Source organism: Rhinolophus sinicus, linkage group LG16, assembly GCF_036562045.2.
Source record: "Rhinolophus sinicus isolate RSC01 linkage group LG16, ASM3656204v1, whole genome shotgun sequence".
Taxonomy (NCBI): Eukaryota; Metazoa; Chordata; class Mammalia; order Chiroptera; family Rhinolophidae; genus Rhinolophus; species Rhinolophus sinicus.
The window spans coordinates 32,780,513-32,804,837 of record NC_133765.1 but is presented as its reverse complement, the minus strand read 5'-3'; the positions used below and the strand labels follow the sequence as shown (position 1 = coordinate 32,804,837).

The 24,325-nt window shown below is 39.5% G+C and overlaps 2 protein-coding genes across 32 annotated transcripts in view; one reads left to right on the top strand and one right to left on the bottom strand.

The window, feature by feature from the left end:
- The window catches only part of SH2B3 (SH2B adaptor protein 3), a 39,041-nt gene extending 35,588 nt beyond the window's left edge, over positions 1-3,453 (top strand). For 4 of the 6 annotated variants that reach the window (XM_019734063.2, XM_019734061.2, XM_019734062.2 and 1 more), the window contains exon 8: positions 128-3,453. In XM_019734063.2, the coding sequence (XP_019589622.1) occupies positions 128-423 (296 nt within the window). In that variant the 3' untranslated portion in view covers positions 424-3,453. The remainder of the gene's footprint in view (positions 1-127) is intronic. The other 2 variants (XM_074321359.1, XM_074321358.1) reach the window with 1 other exon arrangement.
- A 571-nt stretch (positions 3,454-4,024) lies between these two features.
- Positions 4,025-24,325, bottom strand: part of ATXN2 (ataxin 2) — a 100,407-nt gene continuing 80,106 nt past the window's right edge. For 15 of the 26 annotated variants that reach the window (XM_074321354.1, XM_074321331.1, XM_074321332.1 and 12 more), the window contains 7 exons: positions 17,690-17,874; positions 17,108-17,240; positions 13,626-13,679; positions 8,694-8,839; positions 7,828-8,055; positions 5,474-5,642; positions 4,025-4,651 (listed from right to left, as the gene is read on the bottom strand). In XM_074321354.1, coding sequence (XP_074177455.1) covers positions 4,623-4,651; positions 5,474-5,642; positions 7,828-8,055; positions 8,694-8,839; positions 13,626-13,679; positions 17,108-17,240; positions 17,690-17,874 — 944 coding nt within the window. In that variant the 3' untranslated portion in view covers positions 4,025-4,622. The remainder of the gene's footprint in view (positions 4,652-5,473; positions 5,643-7,827; positions 8,056-8,693; positions 8,840-13,625; positions 13,680-17,107; positions 17,241-17,689; positions 17,875-24,325) is intronic. The other 11 variants (XM_074321339.1, XM_074321344.1, XM_074321345.1 and 8 more) reach the window with 4 other exon arrangements.

Here is a 24,325-nt window from a genome sequence, read left to right as displayed (position 1 = left end):
AGGGATCCAGGGAGAGAGAGGGTAAAAAGCTTGCTGCAAACTCGGGACATGGACTCGTTTTGTGTCCTTCCAACACCTCCCTGCCCCGTTACGACTGACAGCATGGTCTCTGTCCCTTGTCCCCCAGGTTCCTCCAACACGGTCCTCTTCCCTTTTTCCCTGTCTCGCTGCGATTCAGAGCTGGGCCTCCCCCACCTTAGCGCTTCTGGCTGTCCCCGGGGGCTCGGCCCAGAGGCTGTCCCAGGCCGAGCCTCGCCTCCCGAGCAGATCTTCCACCTGGTGCCTTCACCTGAGGAACTGGCCAACAGCCTGCGCCACCTGGAGCCTGAGCCTGCCAGCCGAGCCCGCGACTCCGACTACGAGATGGACTCCTCCTCCCGGAGCCACCTGCGGGCCGTCGACAATCAGTACACGCCTCTCTGACAGGCGGTGAGGAGTCCCTGGCCCAGCACAGCAAGCAGAGAGCACCTTGTGAATGTAACTTTCCTTCCTTTCAGAAAGATTTAAGGGACACTGGTAACTAACTGCTCCTTCCCGTTTGGATGGATGTGACCCTTCTATTAGGCCTGTTAAAGGGCCTCCTGTAAGCTTCATCTACCCCCTGTCTTTCTCTCATTGTTTACAGATGTAGTTCTTGTTTGCAGATGCCTCTAGCTCCTGCCCTGGGTCCCTAGGACTGTTCCCCATCACTCTTAGAGGAGGTGGCAGGGTTAGGGCCAGAACTGGCAGTGGAAACTTGTTCGTCACTGACGCTGTCACAGCTGATGACAGACTTTAAGCCCAAAACACTAACAAGCCCTGGATTCTCTTATGGTTTTCCTGTTGTAGCTTCAGTCCACATGGCACCTCTGCTGTACCCAGGCCATAGGTGACCACCCTGAACCTGCTTCGACACAGCCTTAGGACAAAGCTCTAGCAGATGGACAAGTTAAAGGTCAAAAATGATTTTAAACATTTTACCTCAGATTAATTTTTCAAAGAATTCAGGTTTCAAAACTAAACCATTGCTTATTTCATTGCACTGTTTGAATTAATACCCATTCGATTTTTATAGTCAGACAGCTATGCAAACCCTACCTGACTAGTTCACGGTGTGAGCCAGCACGCCTGGCTTCCTGGTCTGTTGCGTCCTCAGGACAGTCACCTGCTGCTGAGTAGCAACTGTCCTTCCTAAATGTAAAGAAGTGATGTGTCACCCTTTCAGGGACATTCAGGCAATTACTGAAATAGGAGGGTGGCAAGTTACAGTTCTACCCTGGTGCCTTATGAATAAAGTGGAGTTTGGTTTATAGCAGCTTTATAGTGAGAGTTCAACTAACTGAGATGTAAAGGAGGAACAAACAAAAAGGGAAGAAGGGCTCCTAGGCCTTTCTAGTCAATTCTTCACCGACAGGGTTGGCTCGGAGCCCCCCAGCGTCTGATGGCTTATTAAATTATCCCACAAGGTTTTAGACTCATTCCTGAGCCAAAATGGAAGCTAGGCATCTGTTGCCACGGCTAATGAGGAGCTCCTTTAACTGCCCATAATCAGTGTGCTGTTCCGGCTGTTACTGCGTCACTTGATGAAGAATGTGTGTGCACAGACACATCTCCAACAGGCAGGGAGGGCCCGCAGTCAAACCTCTATCTATACTTCTTTCACAAGTGATACAATTCACGGGGGTGGGGGGCTGGCTCCTCCCAGATCTTCCAGGCGGAGGCTCAGAAACAAGGGGCCAGTGACATGACAGAGTGAAGTCAGCTGCTCCCGGCTGCCAGCAGAGCCATTCAGTACAGCCGCCAGGCTCACCCAAGTGGCTCCTGGGAACCTGGCAGCTCAGCACAGCTTCATGTATATAGACGCACATCAATTTTAGGCTAAAATTAAACCTTGGCCTAAAACTGACTACTGACTGCCTTATCTGGGGTGAGGGTTTGGTCTGCTCCCTATAGCCATTCTCTGTACTCCAAGAGGTCAGACATTTGCTTCTAGAATTTTCTGGGGTTTTTTTGGAGGGGAGGGGAGAGGCAAGTAGCCCACCTCATTACTTTTAAAACCGACACTCCTGGTGTTTTGAGAGTTTGTAAAGCAGATACAACCCTGATCCAGATTTGCGGTCCATTTCTAAGGATCCTTCTTTTCTACGAATCCAGCTTCTCTAAGTAAGGAATGCTAATTAAGCAAAGTGCGAACCAGGGGAGCGAGCACTATTTTGAATGTCTCTTTTTAAAGAGAAAACTAACCACAAAGTCAATGCTGACAAGTCTACTGGTGCAGATTTCCCCTTGTCTGCACAGGAAAGGAACTGAGTAAATGCCCTCCTCCCTCCACATTTGGGATATGACATATTCAAGCCAGGGGCACTCATTCCTGAGCAGTCTCAATGTACACGTCTCAGCTAGTGCCAAACCAGAAGCTCTGACCCACTGGCTACAAAGTACAAGCTCAGATTCTGACAGAATTGGAAGTCACCCACCTCCAGACTGCTTCAGTATAAAATGTTCAAGAAAAACTTTTCCTTTCTAAACATGTCTGAGTTACCAGGATAGTTCAAAATACATTCTGACAACAACCCCATAATGGCCTGGGAAGAAGTGACACTAAACCAATGCCTTTCCTTCCTGCTAGAGCAGGTCGAGCTGGAGGAGGGAGCAGTGGGTCCCTGGGCTTGATGCCCTCAGTGACCCTGTTAGCTGCAGCTGGCCTGCCACGATGATAGCACATTCCACCACCCTTCCAGTCCTGATGTGACCACTGTTGGCAGCAAGAGGCCAAGCCAGCAGCCTCCACTGAACCCAGGCTCTGAGTGCCAAAGGGATAGCAACCATCAGTTATCTACTTACAGACAACAAAGACAGCTTGACTGCTCCCAGCACCATCACTTCCTTAATCTGACTTTAATTAACTTTTACAAACTACTAACAGTCACCAGCACCAAAGAATTAAGTCAACTAACCTGCCTTGAATTTTAGACCAGCAATCCATATGGCTTTATCTGGTATAAATCTTCTGCCTTTGATCATTTCCGGACCGTGTAGGAAAAAGGAATAGCAATCATTAAAATCATAGGCCAGAGAACACTATTTTTATATAACAGTTTCTTAACCTAAAATCAAGGCCTTGAACTCTTCCCTAAGGGTTGCCTAAAATTCCTTCATGCTTTTATTCAGGGCTAAGTCTCTTATCGCAAATGTCATGTGAGCTCTAACATCTCCCACAGGTTACAGGAACTTACATTATCCACTGCCTCTTAACAAGGACACATCTGACATCTAGTGTTTGGTTGGAATAAGCAGAGCATTGTAACAATACAGAAAATGAATTCATCTTCTATCATTATAGGCAGAAGGTTATTTGGCAAATTTTTATGTCTTGTTTATGTACTGTATAAGTAACTTATTCTTGAATAATGCAAAATTTGCTACAATGTACAAATTGCTACATGTGAATTAAAAAAGTTTTCAGAATCTTGATTTGTTGCCACAATTATTTAAAAGTTCTATTATGATATGACTAGGGTCTCAGCAAAATCCTTACCCTGCTCAAATACTTGCTTTTCCTTTTGCCCTCCCCCGCAAACTGGGGACATTAACAAATGCTTATGAGTCTATAGCAACAACCTGCTGTGTACATCACTGTATCTTTTCTGCCCTCCGAGTTTATCAGGTGTTTTAAAAGTGTCTCCTGCCCCCTACTGGTAAAACAGACAGACGCCTGAGTCAGGACAACTTCTGACTAACAACACTCATTTGGGTTCAGGAGATATGAAAAAGGAAGCTTACAGAATCAGCATCAGGCTGAGAATGTGGAATTGCAGCGCTGCGCTGCCCAACTCTGGCCAGACTTCCTCCTTCTGAAGCAGACCTCTATCCACCAAAGAGAATATCAGTCTTGTCTTTTTCTAGAGATACCTTGAACCATAACTAAAGGTGAAGAAGAAAAATCATTTGACAACTAACCTTCCAGGAGATAAAGAAAGCACAAACTCAGCCCTCCTGCCTTGATATTAACTAGTAGTTTATACAAACACACACTAACTGGATATCAGTTTTTAAAACTTTTTTTATTTTTTAATTTTTTTTAAGTTTTTATTTTATATTATCTACAAAGTAAAAGTTTTTCCCTTAACTTAAAAGTTGAACCACTGTAGACAGTGATCACTTCATCAAACTTGATTTATAAATAATAATCCGTCAGTTTGACGGTAAGAATTTACTGAACCTTTGTCAAGTTTAGTAAAAGGGTGTTCCAAGTCTTGATTTTTTGTTTTGTTTTGTTTTTAGCAGTAATAGCAGCAAGAATCACTCTTGTTACTTCTTTTGCTAGCTGATGTGTTCATGACTTTCAAGGATCATTAAAAAATAAATAACTTCCAGTTTCAGCAAGCAGAGCTGGGGTACTTGCGGGACTCTGAAACAGCGTATGGAATTATGGAACAGCCCACAAGTTCCTAAATGCCTCTACTCGGTCCAAATATCTTCCACTGCAAGTGAACTGTTAGCATTCCTATTGGATGTTACAAGAAATCAACATATATTTTTAAAAAACAAAATAAATGAAATTCTAGTTTTCTGTGCTTCCAGTTGGTAGAAGCAGTAGAAGGGAGGAGGGAATTTGGCTTTTCGGTTCCTCCAGGGCAGCCTTACAACTGCTGTTGGTGGTGGGCTTGTACTGTAAAAAAGAAAAGTGAATATTTAAACAGAAAACTGGCAATACTGCACATTAGCCTAGTGTCTCTGCAGCACATGACTGTAAACTATCCTTGTGCTAGCTGAACAAGACTCACAATTTAATTCACTTCCCCCCATCCCATCTGCACCAAAGGGGGAGGGGATGATGGGTAGAAACAAACCAGTAAGACGTAAAACCACTTCAGATAAAACTCTCGGAAGACTTGTTGCTCATGGGCTAGAAAACCAGGCCTTCACATACCCCCTCCCCAGTATTAGCCAAGCACCAGTATTGCTTTCAGAGGAACAGGTTAGACTGAAATCTCGCCATGGCAGCCATCAAGTATTAGAGCACAAACACGGGGCGTTCTCTCCCTGTCAGGGCGTAGGTGGGAGCTAATACTACACTCAAAACCAATCCATACACAGCACTTTCTCAATCAGTATTCTCTAGAGCTACAATCAAACTCTGTCTGGATGGTAACCCCCCAAAATGTCAGACTGTTGGGACTCAGGAAGGAAAACGCTGCCCTGTCCAGCCTGTCAACAAGGAAGGCCAACTGAGCCCTACGCATGCACCAGCTAGACAGAATGCGGCTGCTGCTTCTCAGCCAAACACGGTACCGTCAGAACACACACAGACTCGGCTCTGGAAGCCTCAGGCCCTGACACTGAACTGATCGCCACGGCCCCTACTGTGCACTCGGACGGGGCTTGCTCAATCTCAAACGCGGGGCTTGAAGCGCTGGCCCTGCCTGCCATTCGATCTGTGCGAGCAGAATGCTTTGGGGTGCCCGGCGGCCCCTGCACACACACGCCTCACCTGAAGGGTGCGTCATATAGGGGAAATGCGCTGTTGTCGAGACTGGAATGGGCTGTAGTGCACTTTGAGCGAGGGCGGCCTGGGGACCGCCGGGTGGCTGTGTCGTCATTAGCATCATTGGCGCATGGGCAGTTGGATGAGAAGGAACCATTCCTGACTGTACATGAGCCTGAAACAGAGAGCTCTTTTACGCATACAGGCAACATCTCCAGCTTAAACAACATGTCAACTGTGTTCCTTTCACTGGGCTGGGGCTCTCAGGAAAGGGCAACAGTGGGCACTCAGGACCCTGTCTTTTTCTCTGGGGACATGCCCTAGTGATCATCAACTGACCTACAGATAAGCTTCGGCCTTTAGCAGAGATCCTGCAAGGCTGAGGGAACAGGCCCCCAGTGAGCCTGGGTAAGTCAGGGCTGCAAGGTCCTAGCCTTCAGCATTTCTGATCACTGGATTCCACGTATGGGTAAGGTCTTCACAAACATCAGACCCCTGATCCTAGGGCAGCACTCTCAACAGAAGGCTAGATGCAATCATACTTGATTCTGGCTTCCAGGTGGGGCCTGAAGGACTTTTACAGAGGACATTCCTTTCTAGTCGGAAAGCAGATTATTCCAGTATGAGCAGGGACTGTCAGATTCTGTTCCACGGATTACTGCTTGCCCCACTCCACCCCTCCACTTGCCTGCTGAGCAGCACACCTCAGTGAAGAGTCGGCAGTGAGAGAAGAGACTCAGGCCCCCTTACTCTAGCGCTAAATGCTAGGCTGATGGGGCAGCAGGAGGAGGAGGTTGCAGTGAGCGCCTCCAGTGAGAGGGGGAGGAGTAATAAGAAATAATCCAGGCCAGCTCAGTGTCCCTGTACCAAGTGACAGTGAGCTCAATCCGGTCTCACTGTCAAGTTGGGAAGGTTTTCGCCCCAACACAGCAGGATCCCAGCTCTGCAGGGACCTGGCAGGGCCAAGAAGAGACCTCATTTTCCTGCCTCCCAAACCGCGCGCAGTTCCAGACCATGATGAAATGCTGTTTTCATTCTCTTCCATATTCAAATGGGCCTATGGCATATCTGGGCTTCCCTGTTAACCGTTTTTGGTCTTTCAGCACAAAAACACAAAAGTGAGGTTTTACGAACCCCAACCTACATGTGAGCTCACATACCTACTTAGCTGCCAGCTTCTCCTAGCCGTCTACAGGACCCCAGCTCTCATGAAGCTCCTGATGCAGCCACACCGTGCTGGCCCACACCTGACCAAACCAGCTCCCCGCCCCACCATCCAGGAAAGCAAATCATCCACTGCAGTGCGCCACACTACAGAACCTACACTTTGGCAGGGAGGACGCCCAAACTTCCCAGAGCTGTGGAACTCTAGTTACAAGGTCACCCCCTGAGAGTTAGCTCCCACTGAGCTGCATTTCCAGCCCCCACCACGCCAGGGCCTCAGTGGCACACTGTGACACGGAGTTCAGGGAGGCAGTCTCGTTTAGACCAGCCTAAGTGTGCTGTTATGAAAGCAGCAAAAAAGAGACATCAAATACAGCCGATTCACCCTTCACAGCTCCAGGGCGGGCCTCAAAGACAGCGTTAGAGCCAACTTCAGTGCCGTCCTTCTCCTCATGAGGACAATCCCACCTGGCCCTGGATTGCACTGGACCTTCCTCAACAGCTGATGCAGACAGCAACCATTGAGATGGCAACCACACCTTTCAACCTTCAGAAGCTCACACTGGAAGTGAGCTCCAAAGTGCATCCAGGGCTGCTCTTTAAGAAAACTGCGAACACCTGGGTGCTTTCAGCTTCTAGTTACACTGCACCAATGTACAAGGCCAAGCCCTTTCAAGAAGTACAACATATGGTCAAAGCAGATGTATGGAAAACAAGTGGAGAGATTTCTCTGGAATTCATGTGACTAACATTCAAACTGACAGGCCCAGGGTAGTCTCCTTAGACAGCTGAGAACTTGTGAAGGTCCACCCTTCCTGTCATACTTCATGTATGTGTGTGAAAGAGACTGAATATATATATGGATGTATGTATATATCAATGAAGCTATGTAAACATAGCAAAGCAGACACAGAAAGGAAAGGAGGACTGGGTTGCATTCCAGAGTCAAAGATATGTTTAAGGTCTCAGCTGGTAAACAGTAAAGGACTGACCAATCAGCAACTTCACTGATTCCATTACAAAACCACACAAACATTCATTTGGGGTCAGATCACATGTATTTGAGCGGGAAAAGGGAGACAAGCAAATCACACACAGGGTTTCCTAGCTTGGAGAGGATCTGGCTCTTTGCTGCTTATCTGGTAACTTTCGTATTCTACTTGGTCTTCGCAGAAAGTTGGCTAAAGCTGATTTACCTGAGGTACGTGGGCCATGTGGGGTGGATTGGTGTACGCCGGCTGAACATGAGAAGGATGAATCGTAAAGACGGTCTGTTGTGCTGTTGGGAAACTATTCTGTGGCGACTGCGTATTGGAGGCAGGTGTCATGGAAGGTGGGGTTGGTGCAAGCCCCGCGTGGTAAATGGCTGACTGCTGCTGTGGACTGGCCAGATGGAGAGCCTGGGCGGCTTGGTGCTGATGGTGCTGCAAAGTGACAGGAAAGAATCAAGAAAACCACTTCTGTAATGAAAAGCAGTTAAGGATCACACACAAAGCCAAGCCTTGCACATGAAACCAGGGTCTACCTGGGCGCATCTACGAGGACGGGCAATGGACAGCGTGGTAAGAACAGGGGGGGTTGCCGGGGCGGGGGACAGGGAGAATGCCTTCGGTTCAGAGACCTCCTTTCTGGGGTACCAGCCAGGTTCTCAGCCTGGCAGTTACAACCCTCAACCAAGCAGAGGTGAAACAAGGCTACTACCCCAGGGAACTGACAGATGTCAAAAAGATCCTTAACTGTTGCTGTTAACAAACATGGTTAAACAGGCTAATAGGAGGGGGAGAAAAAGAAAAAAAAAATCATCATATAAACATTAGGAATGAAATAAAGTCCCAAGAAAATTCTCTATGTTAAACTGGGATTTTTAATATTGATATTTCTAGAACTTACCCAATCATCTTATTCTCAGTATGTATTTTAATGTGCCTTACAACCACCCAGGGGCAGTCTGCAGAGCTGTATGCTGGCTCCAGGAGGCAGGCCCCTTCCCTGGCACTGAAGAGAACGCTCAGTAAATAGAAAGACGAAGCGACTCTACCAAGGCCTCGGAGAGTCTCCTTACCTGAACGGGACTGGGTGCAGGGTGGCTCCCACCATGCTGGCCTTGCTGCTGTCCAGTGGGGGTAGCTGCGGGCTGAGGATGTGGAGTATGTGGGTGCAGGGTAGCATTAGGGTGCGCATACTGCTGAGCAAGGGAGCCAGTGGAAACTAAAGTGAAAGAAAAAGGAGTGTATACAGCTGACAGGTGTGATGGTCTTAACTGCTTCTCTACGCCTCATCAGCTGAGCTGGCTTGATGCTCAATGGCCTAACATAGGTGGTTACCAATCTATATTTGACTCCATGTAAACCATCAATATTCTTGAAAAAATTAAGTGTGACATTATTGCTTAACAATCAGACTAGCATTTTATTCATATTACAGTTGTATACATTATATTAAAACCTAATTAAATTTACTCTTAAAAATCACTACATTCTCCTGAAAAGGAAACTTAAAAGGATAGGCAGAAACCATTCAAACACTGTCTCTCATGCCCCCCACCCCTTTCTCATACACACGCATTAGCTCAAGGCCGTCAGCTGGCTACCCTCACCATGCTACTGCCCTGGAGCTAGTACAGTGCCCCATGGGCACACATTCTATGGCTGGGGAAGGGGCTGCATAAGGTACGTGGCAAGGTCAGCGCTGTATCTTCAGGGCCAATGACCAGTCTTTCTCAGCTGATCACAGAAGTCACTCTGTCACTCAGTTCATCGTTGCCCAAGCTCTTCCTGCTCAAGGATTTCTCACCTTTGCTTTATAAAATCCAGTAGATGGAATTACCTAAACTATGTAGAAAAATTAACTCCCTTCAAAGCATTTCAGAAAGAACTGTACTACAAACATGATGAGCCAGTTTAAGTAAATATGTGTTCATTAAACATAAGAACCCAAAGCCAATTCTTTGTGAATCTCAGCACAGACCATATCTTGGTACAAAACAGGGAGAGTAGGTATAAATGCATGTACTCGCATCTTCCCTAAAGAGCAACTTGAGAATCAGAAGCACAGTATGATGGGTTCGTTGCTTCCGGTGATGGTAGCTCACAGACGGACCCAGGTCTGACCGTGATGAGCAATGAGCAGACATCTCAAGCGACACGTGACTCCCGGCCGGCTCTCAGATCAATCCTAACACCCCGAGAAGCTAAGGCCATACACAGAAACAATGCCAAAACAGTTCCTCGTGTTCCTACGTGTGTTAGTAAGTCCACACATATAGGAAGGGGACTGACAGGGAGAAGCAAGCACTGCTTTGGGATCAGGCACCCTCACTCCAGTAGTCTGACAGGCAAGGCTGCCAAGAGTCACCAGCACAAATGACTCTGGGTAAGTCCCATGTATGCGTTATGCAGAGGGTTAGGCACACGAAACAATTCTGAAACGCTTGACACTGTTGGGCCCAGCCACCAATACTCTAGCTGCATATGTATCTTTAAAAGAGGGAAGGGCGAGGCAAAGAGCCAGTGCTAGGATCACCTGTGCATCCACTGCCAACGCCACAGCAGGTGTTAATACCCAGATGCGATTCAAGAAAGCACTTTAGTTTGTACGTTGGGAAATTTCCCTCACTATGTGAGTTAACATACACTGAAACAATTAACAAGGAAAACTGTGGCAATATATTCTCTCGGTGTTTTTTGTCCTTTTTCAAAAAAGCTATTTTTTAAAATTTAAGTATAGTTAGGATACAATATTATATTGAGGTATTTTTAAGAAGAGTCAGTGACTGTTTTCTGGGAGTTGGGAAAAATAATGTGATAACTGCTTTTCTTGAGCTCAACAGTTCCATCAGTCTATGAAAGTAGTCAGCATCTTTCTTCTAACCCACTGACTTATTAAAAGGCCATTCTTTATCATCACGCTCATTAAGTTAACTTTCAGATCCCCTAAAACTGTGCAGGCACTGACTCGGTACTAACGAGACAGCACAATTTGTAGCGTATTTCCACCATCACAGAAAGTTCTACTGCATGGTGATTTCTAGAGAGTCAGTCATGCTCCCTTATTTTCAAACCATCAGCATTAAAATCCTCTCTACTTCCAAGATTCTTAAATATTCCATCTGGAGCAATTCCAAATCTGGGGAAAAGCAATTCCCAAATCCCAAGTTCTATTTATGAGGTTTCATAAAGACAGAGTAGAGAATCTCAGAGTTTCTATTTTTTTAACTTTATTCAAGAAATTTTTGTACTGAAAAGTTTTAAATTTTACTTTTAATTACCTTCTAAGCAAAAATTAATTAAAAAACCACCTGGGTGCTGTATTATTAATTTTCACACATAAAAACATGGTCATCACAAAGAGAATAATGATGCCCATGAAGTCTCATCATTGTTATTAATCAATTAGAAAAACTTTAAAATCTTGAAATTATTTGTAGAAAATTGAAGATGAAACATTTTTTACTATGCATTTTTAAAGGGCATCTCTGTGATAGTTTACCAATTTTTAAAGCTTATAGGGAATTCTAATCTATACCTCATTTGCACTCACAGCACAAATACTACATACAAGTAATCCAAGCTGAGTACATCCACATAGGCTTTTGTTTAAAAAACCCATCCTTTCCCTAAACACCAGTAAACTACAGTGTATTATAAGAAAAATCAAGCAGATGTAATATATACATCGTAAGCTGCAAATACAATTTAAGGAGGTTTATTTAGAAACATTTTCCTTTGTTCATCTTCTCGCTCAAAACATATACAGCAAGTAAGTACCTTATCTAGGAACCCTTTTTCCTCCTCAAATACGAAAACTGAGTGGCTTATTGGGAAAAATGTGAAACTGATGCTTCAATTCAATACTAATAACAACAAAAGTATGATCTGGTTCATTGAAAGGCCAGAAGAATGAGTGAGACCAAAAAAAAGTAGAACAGAAAGAAAATTAAAAGGCTGAAGGGGGGAAAAGTTTTGAAGAGATGAGAGAGACAAGAGAAAGGAACCAAAATAGAGTAAATGAGGTAAAAATATAACAGAATCAGGGAAAAAGAGAAGTAGAGAGTAAAGGGTGTTAAGTCTGAGCTTTACTAAGTGTATCATTTAACTGCTTTTAATATACATGCTCATTAATTTAGCTAAAGATTTCAGACAGGTTAAAAGTAAAGTGGATTTTCTTCAAAACTCTGATTTAGCTATTCGTCAGTTAAACTTCTATTTATAAAAAAAACTTAAGATGCCTTCACGAAACCTGAATTAGGTCAAGCAAATCAAAGAAGAATCACTTTCTTGGGCCAGCTACTCACTGTGTTCCTTGATATAAATGTTTAAAACTCTGAACATGTGATTTTTCAAATCCTCCTAACACTAATCACATTCCAAAAATAGTTTCCTAAGCCATGATCTTAAGCCAATTGAGTCCGTAAAGTTGTGTGTTTAATTTGTAACTAGGTTTTTTCATTTTGACCTTGGATGCACAAGTCATAAGAGATCACCAGCACTGCAAAAGTTAAAAAATGAAACAAAACAAAATCTTCCAACTTTTAAATTTGATGTTACATTTAGAAAAAAAGGAAGTGAAGGAAAATTGAAAACTCTTCAAAAGGGGAGTAAAAGGCAACCAGACCAAACCATGACAAAATGGCTTAGAAAGGGGAGAGGAGGGCTCAAAGCAGCAAATTAAATTACAAACAGCAACCCCACTGTTAGTTTCTTTTAAAAAGTGCTGACACTTCTTTTTAAAGGAAGCTGTGCTGCGGCAGTTAATGCTCAGGTGTGATGATTAAGGACCTCTTAGTTACTTACCAAGGAAAGAACCCCAACACTACTAACAGAGACAGTAAGATGGTGAGGATAACTGCATTTGAGACCTCAAACTGAGTACATGGTAAAATTACTGACACTGTCTTTTACATACTATATCACATACATAGTTTCCCTTTAATTGTATATATATGTATATATGTAGATATATACATATACATATACATACACAGCAAGACTCCTTTTTAAAGAGCATCTATTAAAGGATTAAATTTGTTAACATTTCCTAGCACCAACTAAATAGTATGTACACACTTATTTTTGGATACCAAGTCATGGCACAATTAATGAAAATTTAAGTCGAAATGTTTTCTAAATGCTTTCTAAAATCTGGCATTTAGTAGGCATTGAGTCATTTTAAAGTAATTCAAAATTTAGTCTCTAAAATTAAATTTTAATCCTTAATATCCCCTAGAATATAGTATTTCACATGAAGTGACACGTTACTGGCATGAAATTCTAAAGGATTTCTGCAAGTTAGTTCCTTTCCTATTGAAATACCACAATTCTATGACTAGCCTTATTTAAAAATTGCCCTACAAATAGAGAAAACACACCTTACAAGTTCATGTCCAAAAGAACGCTCTGCCCAGACTTTCTCCATTTAGGAGCAATCATTTACCTTTTCACTGGTGGTGAGAGGGGGCCAGTGTTGCCAAAGATAATGTCTGGTAGGTCATGCTTTTCCTGCTTAAGCTCAAGACATCCTGAATATTTTAAACCTTCAGTCACGCAAAGACAGATATGTTTCTTCCCTAGGTTTTCAACCCTATTCAATTTAAAATCCTTGTAAGAATAAATTTCTTACCAGGATAATAAAAAAACTAACATTTAAAATTTTTTATACTAAACTTGTAACTTGGTTAAAAAAAAAAAAAGCTATTCAGAAAAAGTTTCTCTGAACAAGGAAAACATTAGGCATTTCCAAAATAGTCACATGTTTGCTTGGTATGCAAAAATTAATTTCTGAAAGAACTCAATTTTTCACCTCCAGCTTTCTTAAGCTGGGCTACATTTCCTTTTTTAAAAAATGTAATAATTATTTAATTATTAATATATACATATTTTTAATGATTTTGTCTGGCACAAGGAAAATATTGCTCAACAAGTCTACTCCCTTAACACGTATTCTTTAAAAAGTGTTTTACTGTTCAATTAAAATTAGTATAAAAAACCCAACTCACTGGCAAAGTAGAAAGAAGGGCTTGTCTCCTTGTTGTATGGTAATTTGGGACATGCTGAATTTGGGAAATAGAAAGGTAAATTAGCCTTTTGAGGTGTGCATTTCACTAATTTTCTGGAAAGGTTGATATATTTAGTAATTTTTTTTGTATTCATGCATTCTTCTAAGAGATGACAAGCACTTTAAACATTGCTACAAAATTAAATAAGATAGGGCTGAACCAAAAGACACTTTTCTTCTGTACTGGAGTGTCAAGTTCTGCATGCTGACTTGCTTAAATGAAAGGAATAACATTATTATCTAATAAAAAGACCAATATGGCATTCCATTGAACAACCTTCATATTAAATAATGTACCCAAACAAAACAGTATTTACCCAGTTTAAATCAAAAGACTCAAACAATACTGCAAATCATTATTAGTAGAAATGTCATTATTCTGTAAGATGTTTTACTAGGCATCTGGTAGTTGATCCAAAACTTTAGAAACATAATAACAGTAATATTAAACATGGGTATGATATCATTTCTTACTAAAATGGTCTACATAAAGGTGTGTGTGTGTGTGTGTGTGTGTGTTCAAATACACTTGGAAGGCTATGCACCAAAATGTCAACAGCACCAAAATCTTAACAGATGGTCTCAGGTGGAGGGACAATAGTTGCATTTTAAATCTTTTTGCTTTCTGTATTTTCTAATTTATCTGCATTAAATTACCAAAAACAAACCAAAAAAGGATTCTGGATCTAACTCTTCCTGATGACTTTAGGTCGTAGATGTAGTTTCATTATTACTATTTCTGAAAGGGAAAATAGCCCTGCCATGAAACAAAGTAGATGAATTAGAAGAATAAATGTTAAGGAAACAAAATGTAACTTCTTAGGAGGGTGGGGGCAGCGGCAATGATGAAAGTTAGATTAAGATCAAAGAGATGAAATTTGTGATTAAAGTCCTTTGTAAAATAGTGAGAAAGAGAACAAAGTCAACAATTACTTATAAGTATATATAACTCTTAAAATTTTACTGTTCAGTAATCTGTTAGCATGTTTATAGTAAATATACCAAAAATTTAAAAACAATAATCAGTCTCTCGTTTGGCAGTCATTAGTGGTCCTTTCTATTCCCAAAGCCTTTGTTATGACCATACCAATTAATGAATGACAATAAGGTGACATAATTGTCACTAGCATCTGAGTGCATGTTCTTTTGTTTGCATAAAAAGTTTAAAAAATCCAGATAGGATGTAGCTTAAAAATAAACATAACTCATACTCAAACTATTTGGTTCCTTTGGGAATATATAAATTGTTCAAGGGAGATGAGTATACGATTAGCATTTCCATGCAACAGTTCTGTTGTACTTACACCGAGACCACAGCCTTGCGCCTAGCCTGTCCTCACTAACAGACATCAATTAAATATAACCCGTGTAAATTACAAGAGTAGTTCCGATCAGGTTGAGCACCTTTCTCCTGACATTAAAGAATCGGTCGGCTCTGATGACTAGTTCATTCCAGATTTCACTGGACATTAGGTCTAGTGTTTTGTTTGCAACATTTCCTATTTACTCATACTTGAATGGACTTCAGGATCCAAGACCAATTGCTTTTCAAATGGAAATGTTCTGGGACGGTAGTTATAAAAACCACTAATGCCTCAAATAACAGTATTTATTGCACACGCTGTTTCAAACCAATGAACATCCATCCAAAAGACAGAGCCAGATGTTGGCATTGTGAAGAAATATTCTACTCAACATCACAGTATTACTACAATGTCTCAAAAGCATGGGTACACAAATGGCTATTGTCTAAAAGCAATGGAAATTTTAGCTCAAAAGTTTCAGATCTTATTCCAAGAGGAGTATGCCAGAAAATGGGAGGAAAGAAATGTTTTTTCCACTTGTTAAATCATGATGTAGTCGCCAGAAATATATAAACAATCATAATGAACTTTTCACCTAAGCTTTTAGCAAACTGGAAAATTGTTGAAATGTATACAAACTGCCTGAAAGCCAGTGTGAGGAATCAATGGTGCCATTTCATAATACTTAGCCCTGGTTAAGACAACTAAAGACAAGCCAATGACAGGAGATCATAACCAATATCATAATCTACATCAGTCTGTCAGTATATTTTTCAATTCAATTATGGATGGGCTTCTTGAAATAAATGTTTTCCAAAATGTAGCAGTTACATAATTTTTATTTAAAGGGCATAATCCACAATACAAAGTTTTAAGTGGTGATATAGAAAATTAAGGCTGAAATACTTTATGAAAATAATGTCCTTAATCATGTAAAATTAGTGACCACGTGTGATAGGAGCATGCCTCCAGGAAGACAGCATAAGCGGTAGGTTACGGGTGACAAGAAGGATGATTGTTGTTGCCTAAGTCTCATTCCTATTAACCTACAAAATCTTATAAACTGTTATCTAAAGTTAAAAAAATAAAAATTTTTACATTCTTAGCCATTCACAAAGTTTAAAGAGGTCTAAAAGATGAAAAGTCCATGTAGGTACATGTGATTGTAATTTCATTTATAATGGTACATTTTCAATTGTATGAATAAACTTAAATATCTCTTCCTCCTGAAAAAGAACTGAAACACCAATGGGAAAACCTAAATGATGGTATAGGAGTTCTCAGAAAACTTTAAAACAGAACTTACATCTTAATGAAACTGGTACCAATGGTGCATTTTAGAAACATAATATGGACAACCCATTAATTTTATATTACACAAGGTTTAAGTGGAAATCTTGTTTTAAATTATCAACATTGAAAACCGTATTATTTTAGAACTTTAGACAGCTGCTAAGTTGACCTGTACAAAGTTCTCCGGCTACAAAACTGACATGGTAATTTTTGCTTATTATTAATTATTCTTATATATATTTAATTTTATATAGACTACTTCTCATTTGCATTTTACCATTGTTTACATTGATTATACGAGTATCTAAAGCAGATCTAACATTACACAATTTTGACTACTTAAAATATAGCATGATGCAGAAACACAACAGCATTGTAACAAACAGCAATAAAAATCTATAATGCCAGTGACCTCCCGGAGCAAGAAGTGAAGCAGAAGGTTTTCTTGCTGGAGAGTGCTCTCATTATGGCCAAACTCTCTTGCATGCCTTACGCAGGACACAGGGCATACCAAATGATAATACTGATAAGGAAGAGGAGAAAGATACCCTTCCCCACAAAAAATGCTTTCTGCTACACACTTTATCACATTTTAGTTAAAGGAGAGACATTTGAAGACAAGAGGAATTTCAGATATGGGAGTAGACATGATTTGCCAAGACTTAAAACAGATCAGAGATAGAAATGGGTTTGTCTTTTCTTTAGATTCTTGACCCTTAGTGTCATAAAAGGCCAAATTCTTCTTACACAGAGTATCTCTTCAGAGCTTTAAAACAAATTCAGAATAGTCACACACACTGAAAAAGACAAACAAAGTGCTTCCTACCATACATTGCATGCGTCTGCTCATGAGCCCCGTACTGAGTTGCTGAAGAAGATACTAAACCAGGCTGGGCATGTGCTGGTGGTGCCATCATTCTAGCGTTACCCTGTATTACAGGACTATAGACATGAGGATGCTGTATTCAAACAAAAAATAAAGGAAAAACATTAAAATATCAAATAGATGCAAACAGATTTTACTTAGGTGTCTTAACTCCATGGTTTCCAGATTTCCAAAAACAACTCTGAAAATTCTAAAACTTTTCTTGGCTATTTCCTTTGAAATATTTAACAACCTTCTAATATAACCAGGGGTGCCAAAAAAATGTATACACATGACTTGTATTCATCTTTTGTTATTGGTATATATTGATATATTACAGTACAGTTTTTCCTTTCTTAAAATGTGCATATATATTTTTGGCACCCTCTGTAAACATAAAAGGCCCCCCAAATCCTTAGTTATCTACCACAGCTTACCACAAAGCACAAGATATAAAGAAAAACCCCTTTACTATATTATAAGTTAAAATGAAAAGTTATTTAAATGGAACAAAAATTAAGAGTTAGGTCCTATCAGCCTTACCTGAGACTGATAATGTGGCACGTGCTGAACAAGAGGCTGATTTGGAAACTGCTGAGGACTATAGGCAACGTATTGTGTGGAATAGGCTGGTGGGGTGGCCACAATTGGGGGGCCTGCTGCTGAGGCTGGGTGCATCATGGTACTCTGATGATGCTGGTCTTGCCGCTGTTGGGGCATATTTGGTACTGCAGAAAAAGACGGCAAAGTATTAGCAAACAGCATCTCCATGGCACAAAATACAAGAACATGGTCCACTAGGGCAGGCATGATCTGACCCTCTTGCTCGCCCCTCCAGCGCCATGCTGCACCACCTCCAGCTGCACTTCAGCCACTCTGGGATGTTTCCTACCACACGTGCCTCAAACACCAATTCCCTACTCCCAGCTCTGATAATTCTGACTCATCCTCCAGGTGTCAGCTTGAAAGCAACTTCCTCAGAGACTCTTTACGACGATCCTTCACGCTCAAGTCCCTGTAATAGACGCTTACAGCATTATGAAATGTTTCCTTCATACTACTTTTCAGATAATCCGTGTTTTATATGCCCAATAATGCACGTGCTAGAGAAGGGCACTGGAGTTATTCAAAGAAAAATAAACGTACAACAAAAAAGCCAAAATAGACCAAACACTAATCTTAATTCCATCTTTCTATTTTCCCACCACTGAATTGTTCAATAACTTCTTGCTCTTTCTCAAACAGCATCACACACTATCATGTAACAAGGTTCCAAATAACAGCTCTCTTAAAAAATTACTTTGTCTTTTATTATTCCACACAGATTTCTGCCTATGGTCCTCCACGTTAAAGCTCTAGTTAAGATTTTTGCTCAAGTGTCATATCCACAATGTCTCCCAATTCCCCCTAAAAGAGCGAGCTGCAAGCTCTGGGTACCTCTTCCTCACATGTCTACTACAGCACGGACTGTTTTCTGTGATGGGTTTATAGTGCAATGTTAACCAAGCCACTGAAGGAAGGAATCACGAACCACTGCTTACAACAAGGTATGAGGCACAGAGAAAGTGTAACTTAGTATGTTTATAAAATCATCAGAATTGTTTATACAAGTAACTGCTCATTTAGAGAGAGAATTTGGTTTTTATTTTAAATATTTGAAATTTTTTGCTAAAAAATGTAGCAACTGTTGCTAAAATTTAGGAGAGCCAGTTATATACTGTTTTAGCTATTTAGAAAAGCAAACTTGAAAACAGGAGAAACCAGTAAGTAATATTTTTCTGAATTTATTCGAGATTCCCCATACTGAAAAAAACATTGCCTTTTGGTAAAGAAAAGCCACCCCAAAATCAAGTATCATTTTTATCAAATAAAAGTTTGTCTAATTAAACTCACTGAGTTTAACCTATTCACCATCACTATTTCTTTTGATACTTGATTATGATCCTCACATATTAAAAAAAAATTCAAAAAACTACTTAAGTTTACTGTCATTTTTAAAATTAAAAATTCTAGCTACAAAAAAAGCTTGAATACTATCTTAAGAGAGAAAGAGCTCAACAATACAAAACAAAATTTCCCTTCTAACCATCTGCATTCTATTTTCTTTCTCAACAGCAGTGATTGTATGGAGCCTTCTAGATTATCCTCTATTCATTTGCATATATAGGTATAGAAATACACTTGGTTTTACGGTGGTGTTTTTTCCCTAAACTGAAATCTACCTTAATCTTAACTAAAACTACAATTTAAATGAATTATACTTTAGTCAATAGTTTTCAACTGGGAGTAATTTTGCCTTTCAAAGGACATTTGGCAATGTCTGGGGACATTTTTTGTTGTTACAACTGGGGGAAGGAGAGGTTGTTACTAGCATCTTATGGGTAGAGGCCAGGGATGCTAATAAACATCCTACAATGCACAGGACAGCCCTCCCCCTATCCCCTCAACACACACCACACACAAAGACTATCTGTCCCAAAATGTCACTAGTGCCAAGGCTGAGAAATTCTACTTTACCAAGTCCCTGACTTTGGCATATTTTCAAACACAACTCACTTTTTCTCACACGTTGCAAAAAAAAAATAAATAAATAACTGCACTATGTACCAAGAAGACAGAAGTGGTTTTGTGCAAAGGCCCTACTATAATGTAGGAAAGATATGCTTTATACTATCCATGGCTGCATTTCAGAAGCAAGTCCTTGACTTTGCCTGTTATTTGACAGTAAATAAAGTAGCAGGATATAAAATTAACATGACAGCAATAGCCTTTCTATACAGTACTTCATAAACTTACTTCACAAGTAACTACTTCGAAGATGCAATGGAAAAGATGACCCTGGTTTACATTAACAATAAAAAAAGAACACACCTGAGGCATAAGCTGAAGAAATACAAAAAAACCTTTAAGAGAAACTTAAAAACACTACTAACAATACAGAAGCATATTTAAACAAGAGGAAAAGCGTAATTTGTTCTTGGATAGGAAGACTCACTATAAAGATAGCAATTCTCCCCTAACTTATAAAAATTTAATGTGATTCTAATAAAAAAAGCCAACTGTCAAACTGAATGTTAAAATCCATGAGTTCATATTCATAGAACAACAACAAACCATCACTGATCACCCTGTAGAGGATAAGAAATCAACTCATTATTTTGAGAGCTGCTTTGAAACGATGGACATTTTAATTGTATTTCTTGCACAAACTATACATCATGGTAACTCATTAATTTGACAAGATACAGTTTTTCTTTATAGACATTTCCCAGCTACTCACTGAAGAAGGGATGACAGAAAGAGACTGTTACCATGTTGCAACTCTTAATGAAATAATGGAGGTAGCGCTGGACAATGATTGTCAATAGCTGCTAACACCGAGATGATGGTAGGAAATGTTTGGCCAAGTTACTCCTATTATCATAAAAAGAGATGACAAGACATTATGTGACTCCTAATGAAAATATACCCATTATCTATGAAACATTCCAAATTAAGTTTAAAAAAATACAACCTACCAGAGGGTAAGAGGGGTGGGGGGTGGTAGAAGAGGGTAAAGGGGGCCAAATATATGGTGATGGAAGGAGAACTGACTCTGGGTTATAAGTACACAATGTGAAATACAGATGATGTAATACAGAACTGTACAACTGAAACCTATGCAATTTTACTAACCAATGTCACCCCAATAAATTTTAATTAAAAAAAAAAACCAACCTAATCTCATCAAGCCTCTCTTTCTCTATTATCAGTTTACAAGGATTACAGGGGATAGAGGACCACTTTAAACAACACAACAGGGATACCATCCACCCATGATATTCAGATGATGTGAAAGAATATAGGACAAACCAGTTCTATTTAAATAAGATGTGAAGAGAAAAAAATTAAGGGAAAATTATAAATTAAGAGAAACTTATTAAGAAAGCTATATCAATCAAACGAAAAGTGTGGACTTTGGATTATAGCTCAAACAAGCCAACTATTAAAAAAATGTGTAAGACAATAAAGGAAATTTGTACTCTGGATACTTGACAAGCAAGGAATAATTTATTTTTTTAGGTGTGAACAATGGTACTGTTTATTATTTTAAAGAGTCTACAACTTTTAAAGATACACACTGAAAAACAGTAGCCCCCATTTATCCAGAGGGAATACGTTCCAAGACCCCACCGGATGCCTGAAATCATGGTTAGTACTGAACCCCATATATACAAGTTCTTTCCTATACATACATATGTATAATAAGGTTTAATTTATAAATAAGCTAGGCACAGTAAGAGATAAACAACAAAATACAATGTTTCCCTGAAAATAAGACCTTAGCTGGACAATCAGTTCTAATGCGTCTTTTGGAGCAAAAATTAATATAAGACCCGGTCTTGTTTTACTATAATGTAAGACCGGATCTTATATAATACGTATATTATAAGACCCGGTCTTATATTAATTTTTGCTCCAAAAGGCACATTAGAGCTGACTGTCCGGCTAGGTCTTATTTTCATGAAAACATGCTAGAACAATTATAACAATATAGTTAAATACTGTAAATGTATTTTCTCTTATGATTTTCTTAATAACATTTTCTTTGCTATAGCTTACTTTACTGTAAGAATATAGTATTACATACAACACATGTAACATACAAAAAATGCATTAGTTGACTATTTTATCAGTAAGGCTTTTTTGGTCAACAGTAGTCTACTAGAGTTAAGTTCAGGGGGAATCAAAAGTTATATGTGGATTTCCAACCATGCAGGAGTCGGAGCCCCCAACCCCTGCGTTAATTTATTCAAGGGTCAATTTTATATTGTAATGAAAGTTACATAAATGTGGTCTCTCTCAAAATATCTTACTGTACTCACCGTTCTTCTTGTGATGACGTGAGATGATAAAACGCAAAACCTATTCCTAAATCTGTCTAACCATCCCTTACTTGCAGTAATGGCTTAGTGTCACTCATTACAATGGACCCCTTGCTAAAGTTTTCGTATAGGTTCAATACTTTCTGGTGCAACATGTAAACTGGAACACATTTTCTGTTTATGTCTTCCACCCACAAATTTAATGCCTTTTTCATCTTACCTAACCACTTATCACACACTGTGTCCATAACTTTTGCGGTTTGAGGTACAACAGCAAAACAAGCATAAATTTTCTTTCCCTTCTTCACAATTTCACAGAAGACTCATTCTTACTATAGATCTTAGCAACCTCAGCATATGATTTCTTTCCTTTCCTTATTAGGCAGGGAACTTCAACCTTTTTCACACAAAAGACGCACTTTACGGCTTCTCTTTGGCATATCTGAATTGCCAGTGTCACTACTCTTGCATTTGAGGCCATTATTAAGTAAAATAAGGGTGACTGGAACACTAGCACTGCGATAACACGATGGTCAACCTGATAACCGAGGCGGCTGCTAAGGAGCATATGGGCAGGGGAGCATATACGGCGTGGAGATGCTTGAAAAAGGGATGATGTCTGGGAGAGACAGTGGGACAGTGTGATATTTCGTCACGCTACTCAAAACAGAGCACAATTTAAAACTTACAAATTGTTTAGTTTTGGAATCTTATTTAACATTTTCGGACCATAGCTGACTGAAATTGTGGAAAGGTAAACTGTGGATTGGGGTGGGTGGCTACTGTATTAGGGAACTACTGCACTGTTAACTCATTTAGGTGTGATAATGGTATTGCAGTGTTGTTTTTTTTAAAGACCCCTTATCTTTTAGAATTACAAAATAAAATAGTTTCGTACTTCTAAACAGATGAAATGATATATCTGGGATGTGCCTCAAAATAACCTGGGGGGAAGAGGTGTAGATAAAATTGGCCACGAGTTTATAACTGTTAAAGCTGAATGATGAGAACTTTTATACTATTGTATTATTCTAACTGCTTATTTTTACATCTTTGAATTTTCAATAAAAAAAGGTTTTTAAAAGCCAACTGATTTTTTTAAAGTGGTCAAACTGAATATCAAGTTTATATGGATAAACAAGAAAGAAAAGTCAAGAAAACCTGAAAAAAAAATCAATGTTGGGAGTGGTTGGATGAGAAAGTAGTCTTATCCGATAGATAGACTAATTGAATGGAACTGAAAATCCAGAAATAGATTTAACTGCACATGGATACTTAACATATGAGAAACATGGCATTTCATATCAGTTTGTTCTCTGATCATAGTGGAATTAAACATAAAAAAACAAAATATATGTGAAAATAACCAAATATTTGGAAATTAAAAACACACTGCTAAATAAACCACTAGTCAAAGAAGAAATCATAAGACAGAAAACATTCTGAATTGAATACAAATGAAAATACAACACATCGAGTTATGGCAATGCAGCTAAAGCAATTATCAGAAAATTATAGCTTTACATGCTTCTACTAGAAAAGTTTTAAAGTCAACAATCTGAGGAACCACCTTAAAAAACTAGAAAAAGAATAGCAAATTAAATCCAAAGGAAGTGAAAGGAGATGATAGAGCAAAAGTCAATAAAGCAGAAAATGGGAAACATAGAAAGAAAGAAAAAAATCAATGAACTAGAAGCTGGCCTTTGAAAAAAAATCAGTAATTAGTTAAGTCTTTAGCAAAACTGGTCAAGAAAAAAGGGGGGAAGACATAAATTACCAATGCCAGAAATGAAAGTCAGAGAGTATCATGATAGATCCTACAGACATTAGAATGATAAAGGAATATTATGAACAACTTTATGCCACTAAATATGGCAAGTTAAATATTGATACCAAAACCATACAAAGACATTACAAAGCAAAGAAAACTACAGACCAATATCTCTCATAAACAAAAAGAAAAAAAAACCTTCTTAATTAAATATAAAGTCAAATCCAGGAGCATATAAAAAAATGTAATACACCATGACTAAATGTGTAAGTGAGGTGCCAGTGCCAGGAATGCAATACTGGTTAAATATTCAAAAATCAAGCAATGTAATTCTTCAAAATAACAAGCAAATCAGGAAAACCATATGACCATAATAGATGCTAAAAAAGTATCTGACATAATCATCCATTAAAAAAGAAGCACTGCTGATGGATACTTCAGGAAGAATGAAACCTTGAAAACTGTATACTTTAAAGGATGAATTTTTTGGTGTGTGAATTGTATCTAAATAAAGCTATTTTTAAAAAGCAGAATGTGTATTTG